This window comes from Phoenix dactylifera, unplaced genomic scaffold, assembly GCF_009389715.1.
Source record: "Phoenix dactylifera cultivar Barhee BC4 unplaced genomic scaffold, palm_55x_up_171113_PBpolish2nd_filt_p 000331F, whole genome shotgun sequence".
NCBI classification, from domain to species: domain Eukaryota; kingdom Viridiplantae; phylum Streptophyta; class Magnoliopsida; order Arecales; family Arecaceae; genus Phoenix; species Phoenix dactylifera.
This window is the reverse complement of record NW_024067794.1, coordinates 417,578-442,914: the sequence shown is the minus strand read 5'-3', so window position 1 is coordinate 442,914 and position 25,337 is coordinate 417,578. Positions and strand designations below refer to the sequence as shown.

Here is a 25,337-nt window from a genome sequence, read left to right as displayed (position 1 = left end):
CAGGGCGAGATTAGCTTTAGGTCAAAGAAGATAGAAATGTTGGTTTAGGTTAAGGTTTAACCTTAACCATCATTAATTTACTATATTGTTGGCAACTGATATAATAATGTCCATTTTAACCAGTACAACATTTCCAAACAACACCAATCCTGAAAACCCTTTTACTCAATGCACATATTCATCAGGTATCGGACACATTTTTTTTACATTGAATGGTTGGAGCATTTTCATGCACAGAAGTATGAGGTGTCAAAAAATTCTGAAATTTGATTTTTTAAAAAAAACAATAGCCTGAATTAGCAAAAAGAAAAATAAAGAGAGCATTTTTTGCAAAATTCTCATATAATATTTATCATTACACATGCTAGACATACCTTGTAGAGGGAAGCAGCTCACAATATAGTTCTAGTTGATAAAATTTCTTAACCATAAGCCAAAATTATGACACTCCTAGAAAACTCCTACTGGAAATTTGTTGAACTGCAATTTCAAAAACAACATTATATAAAGAAACTGAAGCAGATGACAGCTTGAAAAGGATGACAATACTTGCATTCTGAGCACTACACAAGCCGATTGGAAAGCAAAATAAAAAGTTGGCCCTTTTACAACAAAAGATATTCCTCTTTAATTGCATATATAGATATTATCAACAACAGATTATTCACTCTCATCTTATGGTTGCCTTTTTCTGTTCTTGCAGTCCAACCATGATGAAAATTTGCATTTGGTGCCAGTGCGCCGGTCGGCCATTCACCTATCACTGCATCCATGTACCCCTTGCGCCTGGTACTGAAAGAAAAAGAAAAGAAAAACTTCTTTTAAGATTCAAAAAATCAAACTGATCGAACCAAGTGACTTTAACAAATGCAAAGACATCACAAGGTATATATATATTTTTTGCTCGGCTGGCCATATACTTAAATAAATGTTAGTCCAATTCTTTTGTCCATGTAGATGCAGCACCAGTTATCTATTGTGCAATCATATAATGTGGAAACTGGAAAAGCCAGCAAGCATGCAAACAGTTTTAAGGTGAGAATGAGCTTCATTTAGAGTTTTGTTAATACTTGTTCCTCCTCTCTTTTCCTCCCTTTATCAACGTCTCTACCTAAGTCAGTCTTTCTGGCTCCTACCTCCTCTGCATATAAAACTCTCTGCTGCTATGTATCAAAATTTTCAAAATGAAGATAAAGAATAAAATCAGATACAGATCAGATATCATTTAACTTCTGGCAATACAAACACTAAGCTGCATTTTTTCTTCAATTTGGATGGCATCACCAGCTCAGTTTAACTAAATTTATAAGATTTCATTATGCAGAACAATGTTAGATACTGCAAAAGTAGTCAAATTCTAATAATGGTATTTGGACTTCACTTTTAGTTCTACTTTTCTAGTAATAAAACAAAAAAGAAAAAAAATAAAACTACAAGAAACCTGAAATCTACTAGTCTTGCTGAGGAATTATGACTCCCATTTGTCTTCATACCTGAAGTTAGAATTTAGCACATAAATACATAAATACTATAAGGAGGTTTTCAAGAATAATCTTGCTGCTTTCAATTTCCTCCGAGTCACAATTGTATACCCCTAACTGTAGCTATACTGATGTTTCCTTCCGTAGTAAATAATGTGGATGGGAAAAAAAGATCTTGTTGCTTCCAATTTCCTCTATGAGTCGGTTGGAGACCCACAACTGTAGCTATACTGACACTGATTCCATCGTCGGAAATGTAGATCATAGCAATAGATGAGTCCCAATATGTATTAGGGTGAAATTAATTTTTATAAGATATGGTCATAAATATCTGATGCCAAACTAACACGAGGAAAAAGCTTATCAGCCACAATGAGAACTGAAACAGATTTCTTAATGGATCTAGGAAGGGGATATGCCAAATAAATCATAATAGTCAATTTTACGAAACATTAGTCTACTTAGGTAGAAGCACGAATACAATGACACAAAGTATGACATGACTTAGGGCATCTCTCAATCAACACACTCCTCTGCTTAGTAACCATAGGTTCTGACTTCGAATCTTGGATGGTACATTCTAAGTATTTGGATGAGTGGGTCTCCCCCACATTCTCTCAAAGAGAGAGGATTTGAAGAATGATATATGTGGAAATGTTACAGCTTGAATCGATTATATTTGGTTGAGACAGCTATAACCATTAAAATCCAACCCTGCCCAAACAAATTGAGGAAGCTGTATGGATCCTCATTTATTAAACATTCCCTAGTTAGAGCCACCTATGATGTTTTTTCATGTTTTTCTTTATCTTTTTGGACCACCTCCATCCATGTTACCTTAGGCCTTCACCTCCTTTTACCTCATCCTTCAGCATAAATTAAAGAATCTCTGCTTATTGGAGCCCCCTTAGATCTTCATTTTACATGTTGCTACTGTCTCAAATTCTCAATCAATTTTCCACTACTTCAACTTATGCAACTCCAGCAGCTTTGCCAATATACTAATTTCTCAACCTATCTTTCCTAGTTTTACCCTACATCCATCTAATGTTCTTATTTTCTGCTACACTTAAATTATTTTATTGAACCCTATACCCCCAATATTCTAAGCTACAATATTATAGCCTTATTTTTGCTCTACAAAATGTCACTTTAAGTTGCGAAGATTGACCTCCATTATGTAATACCAACCTCTCTACTTCATCCAATCAGCTCTAATTTTAGTAAATATTTCTTCATCTCTCTCTAATGTCGAGTATAATAGGTTTTACCCTACATCCATCTAATGTGCGTATTTCTGCTACACTTAAATTATTTTATTAAACCCTATACCCCCAATATTCTAAACTACAATATTATAGCCTCATTTTTGCTCCACAAAATATCACTTTAAGCTGCTAAGATTGACCTCCATTATGTAATACCAACCTCTCTACTTCATCCAATCAGCTCTAATTTTAGTAAATATTTCTTCATCTCTCTCTAATGTTGAGTATAATAGGTCCCAGATAATGAATCCCATTACTTTGTGGTATCTCTTGTCTATCAATCTCAATTGGGACATCATCTTCATTTCCATTTTCACTAAAACTGCTTTCTACATAGTTGGATAAGTAAAATCCAAGCAATGGTGTTGCGCATTGGATAGAAGATTGTTATGTTACACAAGGTAATGATGTTGATTTCTCCTAGGCAAAAGACAAAATAATTCAAATTTAATCTTTTTGAGCCATCGATGAATCTTGATTAAACAATTCAGATTTAATCTTGTGGCCGGTCAATATCTCATATTCTTTGGAAGTACCGGTCATAAGCACCAATTGAATTGTTATTTGTTTAAAAGTGAGTGCCTTTTTTTATGCTACCCATGTTTTCAAAATAGAGTGAGAATACCAAGCTTCAAAAAAAAACCCTCCTCCTTTATCCATAATATATTTTTCAACAAGATCATCATTTGATCCATTCTTATAATAAATGGCATCCAACTCCTTACACCTCTATGCTTTGCCCAGTCCTTGGCCAAGTTCATTGAATAGCCTCTTTAATATATTGATCGTATATGCTTTTCACGTGTTCTTTTATAAAAACTTGACGACTCTTATGTTTTTGCCAAAATGACTTCGTGGTCTGATAGTTTGTTACATCACAAATGCTACATAGAAGCTTTGCTAAGATTAGTGACTCTATACAAAAAAAAGAATAAATTATAAGCAACATATTATATTGGTGGGAGGAATGAGGAAACAAATGAGGGGAGAAGAAAAAAAAGGACAACATGGTCTGCCGAACCAATACCAGTAGGCGTACCGGCCGCCTATCGGACCAGTTCGTACCGGTGGAACCGGTCTGCATAGTATTGCGCGCCGCACGTGCTGCCCACAGTGCGTGGGCATGCTACCCAGCGCCGCTGCAAACACGTACCAGTGCGAACCAATCTGGTTCACATCAGTACGCCCTCCATCCCGCTCAGTTCTGACCCGCGGTATCATACCAATCAGGGACCGGACTATTCTGGTATGTACTGAACCGGCCGGTATGGGCCGGTTCTGCATACCATGATGGACAAGATAAAGGGCAGTTCATTTAGTATTGCATAGCAGCATACATGGCTTGCTTAGTATCATATGGCTGCATCAAGATTTACCAAATTGGTACCGGAGGTCGTATTAGCCAATAATCGTTCTGTTAAGGAACGAATCGAGAGAAGGTGGCACGCGGGTGGGGGGTGGGGGGCTGGGGAGGAGGGGGGAAAGCTGAGGGTTAAACCCTAACCCAAGCGAAGCTAGTGAGAGCGAGAGGGGGGAGAGGGAGGAAGGGAGGAAGGAAGAGCCAAGAGAAACCCTAACCCTAAGCCCCTAGTGGAGCGAGAGGGAGAGGGGGGATGATTACCGATGATGCCCGGGAGGGGGGGGGGTTCCTTTTGCCAAGCCAGCGTTGGGCCGGGGGGGGGGGTTGGTTCATCAAACTATGCTTCTTCGAGCCGCGGATGGGGGGTGTGTTTAATCAAATGGTGGAGTCGGTTCGGGCTAGTTACCAAGCCAACAAGGCAATACTTCCTAATTCTCCATTGGTTCAGTTTGATACATCCTAAACCGGGGGGGGGGGGTCGTGGTGGTACAGCCAATCATGGCAGCATATATCAACCCACGTAACATTCTAAAACTACATATATACAATCGACTTTGGGCCTAGATAAATGAAACAGGTTCAATTTGATGGTTAAGTTTGATATGGTTTAGATAGGTCTGGCATGGGTATAAATAGTGCTAAAATGTTGACTGTGTTATAATTTTTATTATTGGGTTAGTTGCTATTGTTATTAATATTGCTATTTTTCATCCACGAAAGAATACTATCATTATTATTGAATTTAGTGAAAATAGTAACTCCATATGCACCAACTTATGTGGCCTGCATACTTCATATGCACTATGTGGTCCCTTGACTGCCTGCATGCCTCAATCGCTTTCTAACCAATGTGGAGTAGCGCGATGGAAAAAAAAAGTTACAGGCCCAAATAGTAAATAACAGATTTTGAATTTTACCCTTCTGCGAAATAAGGGCTATGATCTAGTTTTAAGAATAAACATAATTTTCTTTGAAGGTCCCAAAGCAATGCCCTATAAAAAGATTGTTTTATTGGAAAAAAAGGGATGGTTTCTTTGGCCAAAACTCAAGAGTAACAATATTTGTTCTTTCCACATTTTTTGGTCTGTCACTTATAACAAACATAGTAGATATTTATAATAAGAAAAATAAATAATCAATAGTCTAGTGAATTCAAAACACTTCAAAAATAGAAAACTGGCAGTCTAAAACCTAGTCTATGTGGAATTAGATAGATTAGTTTGAGAGTTCTCTTATTTATGCATATATATATTTCTAAGAAACCCAAAAAAAATTAATGGTTACTGATCTGCTTCTTTACCTGATTCGCCTGTCTCCTAGAAAGTTACAGAAAGAAATTAAATCATTTCAAGGAAAAACACTAAGATGTTACGTCTCAAAGAAACCAAAATTTGGGCACCTTTAAAAGTCAATTACATGATTTGATCAAAAGTATTGTGCAGGAAAAGTATATTGAAAATGGACTAAAAAATTGATGAAAGAATTATGGATTAGAACAGATAAACTAAGATAATCCAACAACATCCTATTAAGAAAAAACAAGTTCATTAACTATCATCTTTTCCATTTTAAAACTACAACATAATTGTATTTTAAACCATACTAGCTAAATTGTTAGTAACCAAAATGGTTATATTGGTGAGATATTAGTTCCTAGCCAAATTAGCTAAAAGAAAAAAAATTTGCAGAAGCTCAATTCCTGAAGTTGTTCCTTCAAAGTCACCGAAAATGTGGAAATCTCAAGCTTCTCGAGAAGAAAGAAAGGTGTAAATTAGCTGAAGGCTGTTATCCAGACCCTCATGAACAAGATTATAATGAAATGTATCTTCTATCAATGACATGACAAATCCATGAAGAAATTCTCAAGGAATGGTTCCAGGAATAAGGAACAAAAGAAGATCTCCTACACTGAATCCATGAAAAATATAGTTACCTGTGAGCTGCACCAGAAACAATTTCATCCATGTTGTGAAGAACTAGTGTTCTGGATCTGGCTTTGAGCTTCTTGCTGCCCAGCATCATCCCCAAATTCAGCTACAGGGTTGTCTCGTGATTCTTGCTGCTGTCTGCCATCATGTTGTTGCTGCTGTTGCTGCTGCTGCTGCCGCCGCTGCTGATGTGCCAGTTGCCGATTTCTCCTACTTCTCCATCTTAAATACTCTCCAAGCAAAGAATTTGTACTGATTGCAATCCCAAACCCGGTGAATGAGGAAAGCAAGACTGAGAGGACAGCAGCAACCCTGAGCTGTAACTTTCATGAAGAAAAGACTTGAATATTTATTGCAAGTGAAGAAAATTAATGCAAAAAATATGAGCAAACAGGATTACAATTGCAAACTGGAATATCATGGAGAAAGAACTACGTACCACATTATAAAAAATATGAGCAAACAGGATTACAATTGCAAACTGGAAGGAAGCATAAGCCCAGATGTAACTTTTTCTCACTGTGAACAGGATCATCACATGCAAAAGTACAGAAGATCAGGTGTTCAGTGATGAAAAAGGAAAAACCCATAAGAAAGGGCAAGATTATGTAAAGATTATAATTAAATTTCTTAGAACATCTGTATGTAAATTGCCTAACATAAAGAAACAAAACTATTAGAGATATTTTAAAAAATCAAGTCATACTGTTTCTCTTTTATTTTGTTAAGTAAGCTGTGCTAAGCACGCCCATGCAACAGTAAGAGTTTCATGGTACATATGTAGAGAATCTACACATTATACACTATCTGATAGTATGTAGAATAGCACAATCAATTGTGGAATAACAACAGCCAGCCTACAATCACCAAGAATAAAAACCAACCAAAAAAATTTAAGAGAAGGAAAAATATTGCTAGAGAGAATAAGTAAATTTTATTAAATAATAAAGGTATACAAGATAAAATATGATTCTTTTCTCTCTGAGAATACGACTCCATACTAAAGCACATCCAGTTTCTACCCAAAGCTACTGCTAGGTGAACCAAGTAATAAAACAAGGATGCATACCAAAAAGGAATGCCTCACTACCCTCACGACTAGCCAAGAGATTTTGGAACACCTTTTTCGCATCTCCTATAGCACCACATTTCACATCCTTTATATAATAGAGAAGGCATGGCCTCTTTTGAGTAGGACTAAGTCAAAGAGTCTAAAGACTCTTTCCTTCTCCAATTCCAATTCAAGAGACAACTTGTTCTGGTTGGATTCAACTCAAGTATAAAGGACGCTTATACTTTTTTGACTGGAACTCAAGAGTGGATGATTACTATAACTCCAATCATGACCTACTACTATTTTTAGGATACACTATGACTATTTACTTAACATGCTCCCATGTTGAGGACAATTCTTGAATCTAAATTATACTACCATCCAACACCTCCTTTAGGCTCTCCTAAGCCCAGTTGAATCTTTATATAAATTAAACTCCAATGGTCACTAAAATACAAAACATTCAATGGGATAATACTAGAGTAACTCTGAGATAACTATAGCATAACTAACTAAGATATAAATCCAGCAAGACTAAGACAAGTAACGACTCTTAACACTCCCCCTCATTGTGTAGTCCATATTGATGACTCCATGCAAGCAACTTCTCATCAAGTAGCCCCTCACGAGCCTATTCCCTCTGGTGTTCATGCCAAAGACAACAAGGACTTCAAGACTCCCCCACAGCCTTGGCTTTGTCATCACTATGCTGAGATTTCATTGAACATCCAACTGACACCAACGAATATCTAGTGGCCATGGCTTCGAATCCTTGCTTAAAGCAACACTTGTACCTACAAATTAAGTAGCCATTGTTGCATGTACCAGCAACCATGAACCTGTATTTGATTGTATCCTATGCACATCCACGATCTTGAACCAATAGGGTCCATGCACACTTGCACAACCTCATAATTGTGCCACATGCAAATTAGTGGCCCTGTACCCATGCAATCTATGTATGCCCACACAGTCCCATCATTATGCCATGTGCATACTTTATTCTCTTCAAGTGCAACTCCATGTCCTCATCTGGAACGTTAGAGGGATGAACAATATTGAGAAGCAGAGGAAAAGACAGGAGCTTATCAAGAAGAACAAACCTATCAATTCCCATGTTTGTAACTTGGTTAAGATTGTGACTAGCACTGCATCACTTATATCATCTTTTGACTCTTCCTAAGTAGCTTCAAAACTAACTGGCTTTTCCACCTTGCCGAATACCAACTTATTATATGCATCTACACCAAGCATGTCTTTTGCTTGATCTCTGGAGCCACTTCAAAATTGGTCAGCTCTTTCATGTCGTTGAAAACTAAATCATGTCCTATACCATTACTACATAAGCCTCATCTACATGCTCTGGCTCTTCAACCTTATGACCACAAGAAAAGTCTGGATCTTGGATAGCTTAGCATCAGGTTCATCTACATGATTTCGCTCCTCAATAATCTCTATAACTATATCAGCCATAACATCCATCGTCTCTGTAGCCGCCTCAATATCTGGCTCTGAGTCCCAACTGACTAGCTCTTCAAACGAGAGAGCTGAGAAAACACTAGTTCACGTTTCTTGCTCAAAGACTCAAGTTGCAACATGCTGAAACTTGATGCGGCTATCAGGAAGAACATCCCAATCTTTATTTGGCTCTTCTATACCTTGAATATGCATAAAGTTCTCATCCACCAAAACTAGAGGACAAAACATCACTCTACAGATTTGGTTCTTCACTTTCTTCTTGTATTCATATTGACGAGTACATCCGGTGGCATCACCATGTCTGACCCACTAAAACACTCCCACAAATCTTGCTCAATCAAAAACTAAGAGTGTAGTGTAGAAGACCTAGCCGAAAAGGTATGCCTGCTCAAGAGCACAACGAACCACAGATAGAGTCCAAATACTGACACATAGGCACAACAAACTACAAGAAGCTCAAGAACACAACCAAGTTACAAACGCAATAAACCATCACAACACTTAAAACACCCATCGAAAAAGTCCCTGCTCTGATACCATGCAGAAAATTTACACATTATCTGATAATATGTAGAACTTAAGATCGGCCAGCCCAAGATCACCAAGAACAAACACAAAACACAAAAATATTTACTAGAAGAAAAAAAAGTACTTGAGAGAATAAGCAACTTTTATTCAATAATAAAATTATATACTGAAGCACATCCACCTCCCACCCAAAACTACTACTAGGTGAACCTAGCAATAAAACAAGGAGGAATACGAAAAAGGAATGCCTTGCTATTCTCACGACTAGCAAGTAGACTTCGAAACACTTTTTTCGCATCTTCTATAACACCACATCTCGCATCCTCTATATAATAGAGAGGTCATGCCGGCATGGCCTCTTTTGAGTAGGACTAAGTCAAAGACTCAACAGACCAATGTCGGCAGAACCGTCTCGAACTGCCCGATTCGGCGAGTCCCAAGCCGTATTGGCTGCGAACCAGGACGGTTCCGATGACGAAAACGAGACCGGCACTGGAGGGGGAGAAGACGAAGAAAAAAAAGAAAAACAGAGAGAGGAGAAGGGAGGGAGAGGAAGAGGAAGGAAGTGAGAGGAAGGTCGAGGCCGGCCGGCGGAGGCCAGGGAGCCGTCGTGCAGAGGAAGGAGCCGCAGAAGAGGGGCTCATTTAGTCTCCTGTTTAGTTCGAAACAGGGGTCAGAGAGGGCTCTTTTATTTTTAAGGTTTTTAAGTGAAAGTCGGCAATGGGGCCCTTCTTTTACGGCTTTCCGGCTGCTCTCCGGCCTCCACCTCCTCCGCGCGGCAACTCCCCAGCCCTCCACCAACCTCCCTCGGCTTCTCCCTTCTCTCTCTTTTCCTCTCTCGTTCTCCTTCTCCTCTGCCTCTTCTACTGTGTCGGTACAGGCTTGGCACAACATGACACAGGCCCGTACCGACTTGTCTTGCCGGGCGACTAGTACGGTGCCCGGTACCAATTCCGCCGACCCTGCAACAGACTCTTTCCTTCTCCAATTCCAATTCAAGAGGCCCCTTCTCTTGTTGGATTCACATGGAAATGAAATCAAATATATAGGACTCCTGTCCTTTTGTGATTAGAACTCAAGAGTGGACAGTGACTGCGACTCTAAATGTCCCCTACTATTTTTAGGAGACCACATCACTACTTAACATGTTCCCATGTTGAGGACAAATCTTGAATCTAACTCATACTACTATCCAACGCCTCTCTGAGACTTTCATAAGCCCACTGGAATACTTTATATAAACTAAACTTCAATGGTCGTTAAAAGACAAAACATCTATTCCAGATGGGATAATACTAGAATAATTCTATTATAACTACGGAATAACTAACCAGGATAAACCTGGTAAGACTAGGATAAGCACTAACTCACAACAACATACTGTCTTGTGTAAACATAGAAATATATAAAATGAGTTCATTATTGAAGTATAATTGCAGGGTAATAATCTTGATCTAATGTAAGAATGGAGGAGGTTAAAGAAAAAGAAAGGAATGGTTTAGGATCCCTTAGAGGAAGAAGATAACACCTGAACCATGAAAAATTTAATAATTCATCTGCTTAGAGCCTTAGATAACCACTACCTTGTGAATTTTTAGCTTTTTCAGTCACAATGAAGATGTAGAAGAAGGTGGAAGTACAAGGTCTCTTTTAAATCATTAACCATGGACTAACATGCCAGTCAGCATGCACGATATAAAGAACACACATCGTTCCAGTGCCTGACCGTTATGTAGTACTGGCACAATACCACCATGTTGATACTAGGCTGCCACATCACTAGCATGCAATAGCTCAATCCATGTCATTGACTGTAAAGGAGTTGAAGGACATTGGCTTAGTAACAAGACCTTGCTACTGAAGTTAGACTGATTTATGCAATTCATCATGACAATCATCTTCTTGACACGCTTCTACTAATCAATAAGTTTTGAATAGCCTTTAGATCTTCCTGCAGATTGCAAGAGTTCATAAAGGTCATTGAGGCATTAGATATGCATCCCTTGTGATAGTTCAATCGTTTCATTCTGATAGCAAATAATGTAGTCCGCTACTAGAGAAACCTGAATGGTCAAAAGCAACTAAAGAAGTCAAGAGGACTTATCCCCTTCATATGCAGTTCGATCTACTTAGATGCTACAAAATACAAAATTAAGCCTTTTGTTTTGATTAAACTAATCCTAGGCTTCTAGAGAACAAGGAACAACTTAAAAGCAGTCCTATTATGAGTCAGAAGTCACAAATGTAATGTTTCAATCAAGGATTGCCAAACCGGGCCGTACCGCCCAGTTATGGTCAAACCGAGCCGACTCGATCTCAGACCGGGTTGGTTCGCTATAGGAAAACGGTTCCAGCCTCCAGCCCCTTCAAGGCTGGAACCTCAATAATACCGTCCGGTTCGACTCGAACTCAGTGCGAACCAGTCGGCTCACATTGAGTTAGGTACTATTGCCATGCCATAGCACCGGTTGTAGCTGTGGCCTTAAAGCCGAACGCAACTGAAGGGGAAGGTCGAAGAAGGCCTTCCCAAACTTATGCAGCTAAGTTTCCATTCGAAAACATCCATAAACAACATTAATTCAGGCTATCAGAAGGAAGAGTCAAAGCTAAATAAAGTGTACTTTCTTTTTTCTATCTTCTTCCTTCTTTTTTTTAAGGACTTTAAAAAAGAATAGCTCAAAAATTGCAAAATAAGAGATCATGCCAAAATAAGAGACCTTAAAAAATAGATCAGGAGGACACGATGCAGATAAACTCACACGTGGAGTAAAATTCATAAATATCAAGTTTAGATTCGTATATTGAATCCTATTATTCGCAACTATAGACAACGTATGACCTATACGGATACGGATATAAATATGATGCGTTTGAAGCATCTTCCGGTGACTATTATCCTATGCAGTCCAGAGCATCTTACAGGTCGAATTTTGCTACCGGCATATTCGGATGGGCCCCTCCGCAGCCGTATTATCAGCCAGAGGACCTCTCAGAGCCAGAGCTTCAGCGAGAGATCTGAGAATGCTTATAATCCGTCACACGTTCTTTATAGGATGAACATACAAGACTACGTCGCTGCTTGGATAGAGGGTTAGGTTGATATGCCGCCTGATTATGCTGATGATCCGAATATCTACGAAAGGCATCGCCACTCGACCTGATTTTGCATATCATTATGTATGTTTGTTGGACTTCAAAAGAATGTAATTGATTGTATCTTGATTTGAAGATATTTTATGTTGTTTATTTTATGATTTGTATCATTTTAAAGCAATAAGATGCATCATCTAGTTTAAACTGGAATCATAGAAACATCGGAAAATATAAAAAAAATCAAGAAAACAAAAAAAAAATCAAATTAGACTTAAATTCATAGAAAAAGTTCGAAAAGAGAGAACTCCCACAAAAAAAATAGGGCCAACCGGTTCGTACCGGTTTGGTTCGGTCCAAACTGGTACCGAACCATATTAGGCGCCGACTGGTACGGTACCCGGTACTGGTTCGGCGATTCTTGGTTTCAATTAAACTTTAAGCAATTTTTTCTATAAAATGAAACTTGTAACCGAAAAGTAGTGCCCTTGGAAGCTCTTCATTGTATTGTTCATGCCTTAAACACAATTATTTATTCTGTCATTTTTCCTAAAGGCAGCACATATAGGACCACCGCCGGACAAAGTTTTCGCATCCAAATCGATAGTCTCATGTAAACTAAATATCTGTACCCACTCAGTGTAACACACACTACAAAAATCTCCAACCTGAAGGTCTCAGCAACATAGTGTTAGAACTTAGAACTATATCTCTTGAATGTTGAATGCATGTTGTCTGGCTTTATGTTAAACTCAACCATAATAAGGCTAGAAAGAATATCTGCATCAAGCAATAATTAAAGTCTAGTGGATACTATTGCAAGAGTGGGAAACTCATAGCCCTAGAAAAATATTATCAAACATGTGGATGTGGTACCTAGAAACAGTTTTCTTAAGATGGTATAGTTACTTTCAGACCTCCTCAATTCCTGATCAGACAGAAGCTACAGAAGATGGTAAGAGATGGACCGTTCATTTTCAGCACCTGTAGCTGAGGATGTGCTGGTGTTTCCAACTGCCATTAATTCTTCTGAGATTCAGCATACAAATTAAAGAAATGTCAGAAATGGAATAGCTCAGTTATCTCTTCGTTGATATTTTTGTCATCTCATCTATGGAGGCAGTGAGGAGTGAGGACTTAACATTTGCCAAAGCTGTTTGGGGGCTGTCTGCTTCAAGTTCAAATCTTCATATGGCTTGCTACAAACATCAATATCTTAATAGAAGAAAACCATTGGAAAAAGAACTGGACTGCCCTCTCTGCATGCATTCCTGGTTCTCAACAAAATGAATTGAGCAACCATCTTATCTAAGGGTGTCATTTCCTCAAATCCATCTAGAAACACTTTGTCCACCTTCTGACATTGAAATCCCCTTCTAGTTGTCTCAAAAATTTCTAGATGACATGGAGAAACTCAAATCTTACTGGAATTCTGGGATTGAAAGACATCCTGCATCTTTTCTAATTCCAGTCTTCAATTGCTTTGGTAATGTCAGGTTTCTTCCAGCAGATTGGGCCAGGATGGCCTCACCTCAAACAAAATATATGGTATGGGGAGTGCTTCCGTGTTTCAGGTTGATCAACACAAACTATTTTCAAGTTGTTTTACCTTGTAGCTCCACTATCCTTGGTCCCTACTGGGTTGAGTTTCCATTTTGAGTTTATACTGCTTTTTATTGCCTTGCTGCAAAGTGGATTGCACGTTGCCCAACTCTTTCCTCCAGAAAAGATAAGGGACCTATGTTGATAAATAAGAGACCACATGTCCTAAGATCATGCATCTCCTATAAAATAGTTCTAATTTCTAAAGACAAAACATGCATATGAATTCACAGGTGCAACTAACATGTCTACTAACCCAGGTGATCAGACAGATCAAGAACAGAAATTGACAACCTAAGGTGAGGTCTATTCTCAACAAGATTATTCTATATGATATGATGAAATAATGAAATGTCGATTACAAAAATGTTGTGCTAATAATCCAATGGGAATGTTTTGGCACTCATGAGAAACAGGCATTACTTAAATGGTCAATAACAAGAATTTTGTTGTTAAAACCTACAACGCTGCAACTAGAATTAATATTGTGAAGATCAGAGACAAAACTTTGATAACTTAAAATTTTCATGTCATATTTCAGAACATTTAGCAAGACTTCTCCCTTAAATTCCCAAAATTATGTATGCTGCTTTTCTAAATTTCTCTTTACCAATTTTCACTTTATCATATTCTTTTCTATGGCTTTTTACTTTTTTCTTTTTAATTTATGATTACATTTCATTAATTGTGTCCCCCATAGTCCTTAGTGTTTTGACAAAACCAAATATCTAAGAACGTCAAAAGATGTATTTAAAGTCTTCGGACAAGATGGGACAATATTGTGGTAGAGAATAGTCAGCTTTTCTACTAAATAAGACATCACATGAAGATATAACATGTTTAGATGAATGTTGCCAAAATAAGAATATTAAGATAGATGTGTAGTCAAGGTACGCAGTACCGACTGTACCGACGTACCGGTGGGCATCGGTACCGGTACGGTACCGAACCAAACCAAGTCGAACCGGTACTGTACCGATGGGGCTAAAAGCCAAAAAAAAAAAATTGGAGCCGGTACGGACTGGTCGGTTCGGGCCGGTACCGAGTCGGTATGGGTCGGTACCGATCGGTACGGGCCGGTACGCATCGGTACCAGTCGGTACGGACCGGTACCGAAATATGTAGCTGTACCATACCGGTAGAATCCGGTACCGGCCCGTACCGACCGGTACGGCAGACCATGTGTGTAGTAATACAAAAAAAGATAGAATAATAAATGAAGTCATTCATAAAAAGGTAGAAGTAGCACCAATTAAGGACAAAATGAGAGAATGATGATTTAGATAGTTTGGACATATACAACATAAGCTGAGAGATGCACTGGTATGAAGGAGTGGTTTGATATATATAGAAAAAAAGAGGGACAGCGGTAGACCGGAAATCACATGGGATAAAATAGTAAGAAAGGACTTGATATCACTGCATGTTTCAAAAAGTGTAGCTCTAAACAGCACGGAATGGAGGAAAAGAATTCACACGGATTAAGGTTTAGCTGAGTTGAGTTAAGACATCTCATGAAGCTACATAAGAAAAGAATAAAAGTAGAAATGAAGTACATAGATTAAGAAAAATTGCCAAACCTAATGAGCAGAATCACCTAATCAGGAGATATTCCTCACAGCTGAGTCCATACAAGTTGCAACACTCTGTGACCCAATACACATATATTTTCGGTTTACCTGACCTGTATTCTACTAGTATCATTGTAGCATTTTAAATAGCTACTCATCTCTAAGCATATTGCTACCTTATAAAATTTCTCAACAGATCTGCTGAAAAAGGTCTAGTTAGATGCACTGTTCCTGGCTTATAAATCTTATAAGTTAGATACATTGCTTTTCTAACTATCAGTATTCCAGCTATCAGTGCTGGTAAGTTTGAAAGCCATGGAGTAAAAGCAACATATGTTTGTCTTAACAATGCATGATACATTAACTCTATACAATAGTCTGAAGATTAAAAGGAGATAAGTAAAGCTTCCTCCAGTTTAATTAAGTTGTGTGGGAGAGAGTAGAAGAGAGTAGACCCAAAACAACGATTACATACCCATTGTGGAAGCTATCATGGAAGAGAGTAGACCCAAAACACAAGAAAAAGGCAAAGATATGGAAAGCGCACGTGGACCCATATCAGTAACCTGTTCCAACAAATTTGTTAGTTGGAGTCATGTAACTTGGTAAAGTTTATAAAGCTAAAACTAAACATAACATGCTTATCCTCAAACTGATATGGTTTTTGCGCTGAAAAAGAAAACAAAAATTTTGTTATGTGTGCAGGAAGAAACTCACCAAAAGTTGCTCCAAGAAGCAGAAATAGGCAAGCATGCTTACCATGACTAGAACTGGGACATCCTGCCAGACCCTGCCAGAATGTAAAGACAACGTTTAATTACTCATAAGAACAAATCATCTGCCTCATAAGTCAAACTATAAAGTTAGGGAAATTGGATTTATATATACTACAGACATGCATATTTTCTCCTTTAAATCTACCAGATGTGTAAATGCTACAGGTCTAATAAACCTTGTTGTCTTATAGTTCTTGGGAATGACTTCTCTGTGAAAACTTGCAGAAATAAGCTGGCCCGAAGTCATGCTATCATCTTAAATCATGTCAAACTTTGATAACATCCAGTCAAATTCTTAGATTTTATTCTTCAAATGCACCTGCATTGTCTTTCTTCATGATTTTATATTGCCTTTGTCATCTTTCTTAATCATCATCTCCATCTCCATTGTTATGAGGCATTAGCTAAAGAACCTTTAAAAAACAGAATACTAAGATCTAGGAAATAGCATAGGAATAAACTATTGATAATTTAATATTAACTTGTGTTATTGTACCATGTTCATGAGTAATAAATATTAGAGACTGTTGTCTGAGAACATGAGAAAGCTTCACCTTCTAAATGGTTCAACACAAAGTATATTAATTTATCCAATTGGCATTTTTTCAAAAGGTCGTGTTTAGTCCAAGAGATAAAGCGCAGGAGTCAGTTTCAACTACAAAAAATAAATATCCAATAATGCACCTTTAGCTGCCATGAAGTTATTCCAAGAAGCCTCACCTGATACTCATTTACATTTGGGAACCCAGTAAGGTCGCAGGAACAAAGAGGACTTCTTGCCTCATTCTTTACTAGCAGAAGCCCCATGTTAGTGCTTTAGAAAATTAGTTAACAGACTAAAATCCTACTACTTACCAAATACAAAGGGAAACATGATCACTTGCCTATTCAAAGGGAACAAATAAAAACTGAAGAAAAATGAGGATGCTCGCTCCTGTATTCAAATATTCTGACATGCTGATAGCTATCTCTATTTTTTTTACAGGTTTTCAACATATCAGTCTACAAAATCTTCAAATTTGCATATTAATCCCTCCAATATTTTGATTTGCATATTCCCTGGTATTGTATCTCTTTGCATATAAGTCCCTCAGGTTTACTTAACCAGACATGAACTGAATATTCTTGGTTTATTATTCTAACAGTGTCCATTTACTAACAGTAACCATTACGTTTTTTTTCCAAACTTATAAAGAAGAACCCTCAACCATTGGATTGATGGTGCGATGGAGAGGAATGGGTACAATAAGAGGGAGAAGAAGAGATTTAGGAGAAAACCGAAGTCCCTATTCTCTCTTGAATTCAGCCCACTTGAAGGGCCTTTAGTCTTTTTCCAACTATAGTAACAGATAAACACAGTTTGGTTATACACAACTAGTGACAGGACTTCTATGCAAAAAGAAGCAGATCTCAGGAATTAATATGCAAATTTAAATATTGAATAATTAATACACAAATATGAAAAGCTTTAGAGACTGTTATGGAAAAAAAAACTATCTTATAAATCTTCAAATTCAATTGTACTGAGAATTTGATGTCTTTTCCTTTGTTTTTGTGGAATGCAACGACAGAAAATTTACCCAATGATTCAATGTCTTTGCAATGCAACTATTATTAGTGAAGGCATAAGGTGAGAAACCAACACCCAGTCAGAGAAAATATGAAATAAACTGAGAATTTGGTATATAATGACAGAAATCATGTGTTGCATGTCTCCACAATGCAATCAACTAGAGGCGAAAACCAATATCTACTCAGAAAGGAATCAGTTTTATCATTTTTAGCCTAATTAAGAACCTCTCTATGGACAAAAATATGACAGAGATTATATTATATCAAAATTCAAAGTTAATAGCACTCTTAATGGTCGAAAACCATTTAAGATTCTGCAATTTCCAAAGCTAACCTGTACCGAGCAACTTCTGTTTGCTGAAACCCATTCGGTGGCCGCCTATTTGCAGTCTGAGTATTCTGTATTCTCAATAATGTTACAGGTAGGTTTTTAACCTCCTGCTTGCAGACATCACATGTCTTATTCCCCTTAATGCTGAACCATTTCACAGCACATTCTTGGTGTGCAAGTGCAAGTTCCCCTTTGCAGCTACATTCCATTTTAAGAGTTTCTCCTCCTTCTGCTAGTTCAACCAAACATATCCTGCAAACCGCCTCTTCTTCAGGAATGTCTTCACCTTCATCTTCAGTTGCTGCAAGGATAAATAGGCACAGAGAAGTGTAGGGTTTCCTTGGTTAAAATTTCAAGCCGTCCATAGCAGAATATAACAAAAAGGAGAGTACATTATATGACAAGAGATCAAAATCAAATTTTACAGAAAATATACTTGTAAATTAATCATGCCAGCAGGACCTTGGAGACTGCTTGCTTCTGGCTAATAATGGAAACTGAAAAATCGATCTACAGTATGTGCATAACAACAGATTCAATGAAGTTTTTCAGAATGAAGAGTTTAAGAGACTAAACTCAGAGTTAATACCATTAACTGTCTCTATAGCATCACTTTGTGTGGCATTGTCAGCAGCAACAGGACGAGGGGTTGCTGAAATCACACGGACAAGAGCAACTGAATCCATCCGCCGTAAACTTCTGTTTTTGGTGAGTCCTGGCACTGATAATGAGCGTCTGATTTGTGCCCGAACTTCTTGGTTCTGCCAGGCACAAAAAATCTATATTAAACAGGGCTCTAACATAAATGCAAGAAATATTGATATACGCTCCAAAAAATCTCATTTTGAGAATGCAGATTACAAATATAAAAAGTCATGAAAAGATGTATATGAATTGATCTACAAGTGAAATGGGAAAGATGTGGAAACGACCATTGAGCAAAAAGCACTGGAGGTAGAAGCAAATATATGGTAATCATAAACAAGGGTTAGTACTTAGTACTGAGTACTACATTATTTAAGTGCAGAAATAAAGTTGTTTTTGCTTTATTCCTTATCTCTTGATTTCTTTGATGCATACACTCGAGCCTTTAGATCATTTGTGAATTCTGACATATGGTGGAAACTCTATAAAACCATCTTAACCCCAAAACAGAGAGGGATATAATGATCTACGCCTAATTCTAGTACCCATTTGAATTATTCAAATTCTGTCTCTCGGCACGCTCCTAATTTTGTTTTTCCACAGCACCAATGATTAACAAAAATGATGAATAGGCCATATGAAATCATGATAGTTAAGACTCTGATCTACAGGCATGATATTTCGTGTCCATTTATAACACATGCATCTAAAGATTGCAATATTTTTAAAAAAGATCTGACAATGAACGTCCTTTATTAAATTTTAATTTAAAGGATAAGATTTGCTAAGATAGTTATATACCTATTATTATACGAAACAATGTAGAAGACAACCAGAAGCATATCCATATATAGCAGAGAACATCAGAAACTTACATCCAATTTAGACAGGTCAACCACATGTCTTTCTTGGCCTGAATCTGGACCTGAACTTGCAACTGGTGTCACGGGTAAAGAATGTGTTTTTTTTGCTGATGCAGAGGAAAAAACCTTGGCAAGAGAGAATGGTTTTGATGTAGAAGGTTTATCTTGTCCTTCTGAAGATGGTGTTCCTGGAACGAGGAGGATTGTTCTATCACTGTCTGGAGTTGAACCTTTTATCTTAAAGCTCCTTTGCGGAAGCAGATTCCTGATAGTTGATTTTGTCCTTGCTGATGCAGGCCGGGGGGGCAAGCCCACTCTTGTTGAACTAGGACTTGGAGATATATTAATTCTTGTTGATGAAGGAAACTGATTTTCCAATGTTCTTGCAGGTATTTCTAAAGAGGAAAGGTTGGGCCGTCTACAATGCTGAGCTGGTGTAATTTCTCCTCCATTTTCTCTGTCCTGGTCAGATGCCTGCAAAGCCATTCAAGATTAACAATCACATATCTCTTCCATAAACTAGCATCTTGATGTATTGGAGAATGTGTTATATACCCCAAAAGAACTAACTGGCGTTTTTGATACAGTACTATTCTTAATGAGAGATGGCTGAATTCTAGAAGAATTGCACACTAATGACCACTCCTTCAAAGTTAATGCAAGGAATCTTCCTCTCATTTAACTGAAATTTTGTAACAATACTCATGATTTATCAATCAAATAAAAGCAAATTATTCCTCTAGCAATGCTTTGGAGGTCTATTTCATGACAAAGAAAGTTTGAAAGATCGAATTAGAAATGTGTAGTAGAATAAGTAACATGGTTCAAAGTTTCCCCAGAGCTCCTAAAGCAGAGCACAACTAGGGCCGTTTTTGGCCAAAACTAACTCATGGGGAAAAATCAAATGCATATATGGCAATCTATGAATTCTTTTCATTACTTTTTATTTATTTCTTCATATGTTTGTCAGGAAGATTTTTTTTTCTTTGCTAAACCTAGATTTCCCCCTTTTCTTTTGCTTATATGTGTATACCTGAACTTAGAATTAACAAATACTTAGAAGACCTGGAAGCATCGCAATGCTGGGTTTAGAAGAGAATTAGAGGATTTTTTTTTTTCCTTTTTAATGAAAATATGGTTATCCTACACATTTAGTCTTTTCTGTCCTAGATTGCTGTCAAATAGTAAACTGATACTGTAGACTCTAAATATGATTCTTATTAGCATCTCATATATACAGCACACTGTAAATATGATTCTTATTCGCATCTCATTTAAGGAAACAAATTCTTGATTGTTTCAAACTTTCAATGAATAACCACAAAAGTTGCATCCAACGGTCCAAAAACAATATAATACCTTTAGGAATTAGGATTGAACCTAATTATTTTATTCTTCATTGTTTTTATTCTCCCCAGCAAGTTTACATATTCTTTTTTAAATTCCCAACTGAAATTGCCGAAACCAGGGCAGAAACAACTAAAATCATCAAAAGAGCTGAAACCAAGCCCTGGCATGCAAGGTAAAACTGAATATCAACTTATATTTAATCCACGCACTGGACAGAAAGATAGTCGAATTTCCCATAACAATTTATCTGTTGTTTCTCTACATGAGAAAATCAACACAAATCACTAGCTTGCTGTTGCATCCAAAAATGTTGAGCAAACGAAGTAATCCAAAATGACATGGCCATGCTACCGAGAGGTACAACCCACGATAACATGAAGCCAACATTGCATTTAGCTTTCAAATCCATCTCAAATATAGTAGAATAAATAGGAATCCAATTTCATTACCCATTAAATACAACCAATTCTGGCTTAGAGCGTCTAAATTCAAACATAAATACCAAACCCATAATTCTTAATATTCAGAAAATCATCAACAACAAATTCATGGTCAATTTAAAATACTAAAATTCTTCCACAAAATCGCTAAGCTTGCTAGCGCGAGAAAAATAAAAATAGAGGTATATGAGAGACACAGCCTGATAAGTAAACCTTTCACTACCTTACCGAATCAAGCATAAGTTTTTCCATGTCAATGCATCATTTAAAAAAAATAACAGATATTCCGCAATAAGCATTTTATAGTAGAGTATATTAAAACAAGTCATAAAGCAAATCATTCATGAACAAAAAACTTATATCTTTTCTTAAAACATACACATAAATAGAAGAAAAATACTAAATGACAAGATCAGATACATATCTCACAAACAAAGCTATTTTCAAGAAAATATTCATGAAATTATCTTTTTATAATAAAGCATGATTTTCATAATATATATGTGGACCCACAATTTTAAGAAAAGCATGATATTTTTATAAGCAAATTTTATGCACGAAAAACATGATCATTTGAAAAATAAGAAGTATAACATCTACTTACCTCTTTTGTCTTAGATTGTCAGACTTTGCTAGGCGACTCCGCTAGATCAATTTAAAATATTAACAGCGAAATTAATTTATAATTGATGACTTTAATAAAATAATACGAGAAAACTTGACCGGGTGTACAGTGGTCTCAGGTAGGTCAAATATAGACGATTCGCTCAATAGAGGTTTCAAGGCATGGTATGCTGAATCGGCCTGTACCGGACCGATCCGGTACAGCTGTAAAAAATGATTCTGGTACCGAAGGCGCCGAAATCGAGCGGTACCAGCTGCGTACCGGTGCGAACCGGACGCGGGGCACTGCGCCTTGTGCCTTGGGTAGCGCGTCCGCATGCAGAGAAATGCGGAAAAACGTGACCACGCTTTGGGCAATGCACCCCACACTTTGGTTAGCGCGTCCGCGTGAGGGGCCGCATGCGAGGAAATGGGGAACCGCGCCTGCACAGGGGTAAATGCACGAAAATGTGACCACCCATGCGGCATTGCGCGGGGAGCGTCCCGCGTGGGGGGAAACGTGCTTGCATGCGCTGCATCCCGAAGGGCAGCACTTTGGGCAGCACGCCCGCGCGCGGGGGAAGGGAAACTCGCCCGCGTGAACGACATCGTGCAGGGAAGAACGCCCGCGTGCGCGTGGGGCAACGCGCAGGGAACTGCGCGGGCGCATGCCCACGTGCAGGAACTGTCCAAACCGGTTCGGTACAGCCCGAGGTAGTCCAAGTCTCTACCGGTACGCCAGTCGGTACCGATTCAGCGTACCTTGGTTCAAGGCCTCTTTCCAGAGGTCAACTCGGATTCGTAGATCAAGTCAATAGGACCGATACTGGGTTTCCTAGGTCTTCTAGAGAGAGAAAGCAAGAGAAAAAGAGAGGGATAGCTCTCTCTCTCCTCTTCTTCTTCTTTCTTTCTTTCTTCTATTGGTAAACAGGTAAAGAAAGAGGGGAAGACCAGGAGCTAACATGGTGGTCCGGCGAGGTGGCAGTCGGAGGTAGTGGCTGGCAGCGGCGGCCAGTCGGCCAAATTCAACCCAAAAATAGGGCCAAAAAAAAAAAATCTTGGCTCGGTATACTCGAATCTCAGCCCGCTCGCCAGCGGCTGGGGGTCCAACTTCGGCCAGGAACTAGTGCAAGAAAGAGGCCAATGGCTTCGACGATGAACGCCGACGACAGACATTGCCGAAAAATTGGAGAGAAGAGGAGATCAACGGCGGAATAGGGGAGAGGTTTCATAGTGATTTCCAATCAATTCCTTAGCAAAATCCGGCCAGCAACAGATCAATAGAAAAAAGGACAGACCAGAGAAGAAGGATTCGTGGTTCTTACCAGCTCGGTGAGCGTTGTGGCCCCGATTTCCGGCAGGTACGTGATGCCGTAATTTTGAAGGGAGAAAAGAGGGAGAAGGGAGCTCGATGATCGCCGATGGACGTCCATCGATGGGGGCTCTAAATAGGAGTGGAGGCTAGGCTTATCCTAGCCTCCGACGGAGTTCGTGGTGGACTCTTCCTCCTCCGCCGTGATCAACCATGGCTCTACCCTGTTTTTGACTAAAACATGCCTTTGGACCGTGATTGATGCTGGGCCGGGCCAACAGGCCAGCCCAATGAGGCTGGACCTCACACTCTAAATATGATTCTTATTAGCATATCATTTATACAGTACACTGTAAATATAATTCTTATTCGCATCTCATTTGAGGAAACAACTTCTTGATTGTTTCAATGCATAACCACCAAAAGTTGCATCCAAAGGTCCAAAAACAATATAGTAACTTTAGGATTGAACCTAATTTATTTTATTCTTCATTGTTTTTATTCTCCCCAGCAAGTTTACGGATTCTTTTTTAAATTTTCAACTGAAATTGCCAAAACCAGGGCAGAAACAACTGAAACCATCAAAAGAGCTGAAACCAAACCTTGGCATGCAAGGTATAACTGAATATCAACTTATATTTAATCCATGCACTGGACAGACAGATAGTTGAATTTCCCATAACAATATATCTGTTGTTTCTCTACATGAGAAAATCAACACAAATCAGTAGCTTGCTGTTGCATTCAAAAATGTTGAGCAAATGAGGTAATCCAAAATGAAAGCCACAAGATACTGGCATCCCATTTCTTATATGTCTGAGCACACTGAACAACGTGCCAATAGAATGTACCAGTTCAATTTTTTAGAGCAGTTCATGGTCTTCTGTCCCAACAAACAAATAATAAATAAACTAAATTAATTAAATTTAAAAACACATCATAGATCAGCATTTATTGATCACTGACAAGTACTGAACTTTTTTCTCACTAAGGCAGCAATATAGGCAGCAGAAAACAAACAAACAAGAAATCAAGAAATAACAATGTCATGGCAGCTGAAAAAAGGTGAATAAATAAATTAATCGGAAACCTCATTCTAAATAAAATCAGAGAAAAAAATATAACAATAGTGATAACAATAATAATAAATCGAATCTTCTAAATCTAATCCCTCAGCTTAAATCATTAAAGTAGCACTTACCATCAATAGACCACGTTCAAGAAGAAATCAAGTAATCTAACATGATTTTCCTTAAAAAGAGTAACTTAACACGACCAAAGACAATAAGTATGGCATCCATAACCGCACTAATATTCATATCTCTCCATTAACAACACTGAAGTGAACAAAAGGTGGCGACCTAAATTCCCGAAAAATACGAATAAAATCTATTGTCCGCAGGACCCTATCTAATTTCACCGCTTGCTAATCTGTTTCCCTTCCCTCGAACATCGACCAAAAAAATACTCTTCTGAATCAAATTACATAACAATTACCGATCAACAATAAAATTTGAACAAATTAAGAAACAATCATAGCCTGAAATTACATCCATAGACGTCAGGAATCTAAAACTATCCAAAAAACTCAAAATAAATCAAAGAAAGATCATTCATCAAGAGATTGTAACCAGAAGAATACCTGCCGATCGGGCACTGCCTCCTCGGCCGCCTGCGATGGAGCTCCGTACTTCTCCATAAATCTCCAGATTCGATATAAACGATGAAAAATTCCAAAATTTCGGAGCCAGAGAGAGAGAGAGCGCTCAGCGTCCTCTGTGGCTTCGGAGTACGGAAAAAAGCAGCACGAGCTTCCTCCGGACTTGAAATAATGAATTCAAGCGGATTTAAGAGTGAGTTTTTTATTATCTTAATGTTCTCCATTCCGTTCAAACTACGCCAACTTCGCTTGCAGGACGCTCAGTGGCCAGTTCCGGCGTACCGCCATCATCCGAAATTACGAAACTACCCTTATCCTGTACACTACAACGAGAATGATTTTATTAATTTTTGTTTGCTGATTTTATACTAGGAGATGCGGTTTGTTCTTCATCTTTAATGTTGCAAATAAAAATCTTAATTTT

The 25,337-nt window shown here is 38.1% G+C and overlaps 1 protein-coding gene across 4 annotated transcripts; it reads right to left on the bottom strand.

The window, feature by feature from the left end:
• Window positions 1–312: 312 nt before the first annotated feature.
• Window positions 313–25,096, bottom strand: LOC103719384. 4 transcript variants are annotated; one of them, XM_039118278.1, is made up of 9 exons: window positions 24,896–25,096; window positions 19,561–20,022; window positions 18,630–18,801; window positions 18,044–18,341; window positions 16,121–16,151; window positions 15,837–15,927; window positions 6,477–6,556; window positions 6,043–6,360; window positions 313–792 (listed from the first exon to the last, which is right to left on the bottom strand). In XM_039118278.1, the coding sequence occupies exons 1-8, from the start codon at window positions 24,950–24,952 to the stop codon at window positions 6,067–6,069; spliced, it is 1,485 nt and encodes a 494-aa protein (XP_038974206.1). In that variant the 5' UTR covers window positions 24,953–25,096; the 3' UTR covers window positions 313–792; window positions 6,043–6,066. The 4 variants fall into 4 exon arrangements, with proteins under 4 accessions (XP_038974206.1, XP_038974204.1, XP_038974205.1 ...); XM_039118276.1 differs by having other exon boundaries at window positions 16,079–16,151; window positions 24,896–25,095; XM_039118277.1 differs by having other exon boundaries at window positions 6,043–6,354; window positions 16,079–16,151; window positions 24,896–25,095.
• Window positions 25,097–25,337: the final 241 nt, after the last annotated feature.

Coding starts and splice junctions, on each gene's coding strand:
- LOC103719384 (XM_039118276.1), bottom strand. CDS start 24,952: ATGGAGAAGTACGGAGCTCCATCGCAGGCGGCCGAGGAGGCAGTGCCC. Junction 18,802..19,560: donor TTGACCTGTCTAAATTGGAT/GTAAGTTTCTGA, acceptor TGTGCCTGGCAG/AACCAAGAAGTTCGGGCACA. Junction 16,152..18,043: donor ACAGAAGTTGCTCGGTACAG/GTTAGCTTTGGA, acceptor ACATTCTGGCAG/GGTCTGGCAGGATGTCCCAG.